Below are 468 nucleotides of genomic sequence, written 5' to 3' on the forward strand. Positions count from 1 at the left end.
GTAAAAGTCTCCACCGCAAATGGCTTTGAACAGTGTGACGTCCAGAAGCTCGATTCAAACGGTAATTATGTTACTGTCATGACGGATGCTCATTGGGACGTCCGTTACCGGTGGGAACGCAAGCTTGTATCCGAAAGCAAGAACACTTGCGAGTGGAATATCCGATCAGGTGGACGCACGAGTGTGCCTGGTAAATACCGATTCGTTCACCGCGGATACTCGAAGAATTTACTTGGCAACCTGAAGCCATACGAATCGACGTCAAACACGTTCGGAGTTGCTGGGTAAGCTGAAAAACACGAAGTATTTCGTTGTTAGTGAAAGATTGAAAATCGAATCTCGATTTCTTTTCAAGGAGCAAGAGTTTCTGAATCACAAGGGTTATTGAAATACTATTTTTGGTAGAACTCGATAAATGTCCGCATTGTCGCCCAAGTGAGTGATTGGCTTAAAGCAGATCACAAAATA

The 468-nt window shown here is 44.0% G+C and overlaps 1 protein-coding gene across 1 annotated transcript; it reads left to right on the forward strand.

Moving 5' to 3' along the window:
• Positions 1-78: 78 nt before the first annotated feature.
• Positions 79-288, forward strand: PPTG_20289 (hypothetical protein; the record flags this gene model as incomplete). The annotated part of the gene is made up of 1 exon (XM_008919033.1): positions 79-288. One exon carries the CDS (start codon positions 79-81, stop codon positions 286-288), a length of 210 nt encoding a protein of 69 aa, XP_008917281.1.
• Positions 289-468: the final 180 nt, after the last annotated feature.

Source organism: Phytophthora parasitica (genome assembly GCF_000247585.1).
Source record: "Phytophthora parasitica INRA-310 unplaced genomic scaffold supercont2.446, whole genome shotgun sequence".
Lineage (NCBI taxonomy): Eukaryota > Oomycota > Peronosporomycetes > Peronosporales > Peronosporaceae > Phytophthora > Phytophthora nicotianae.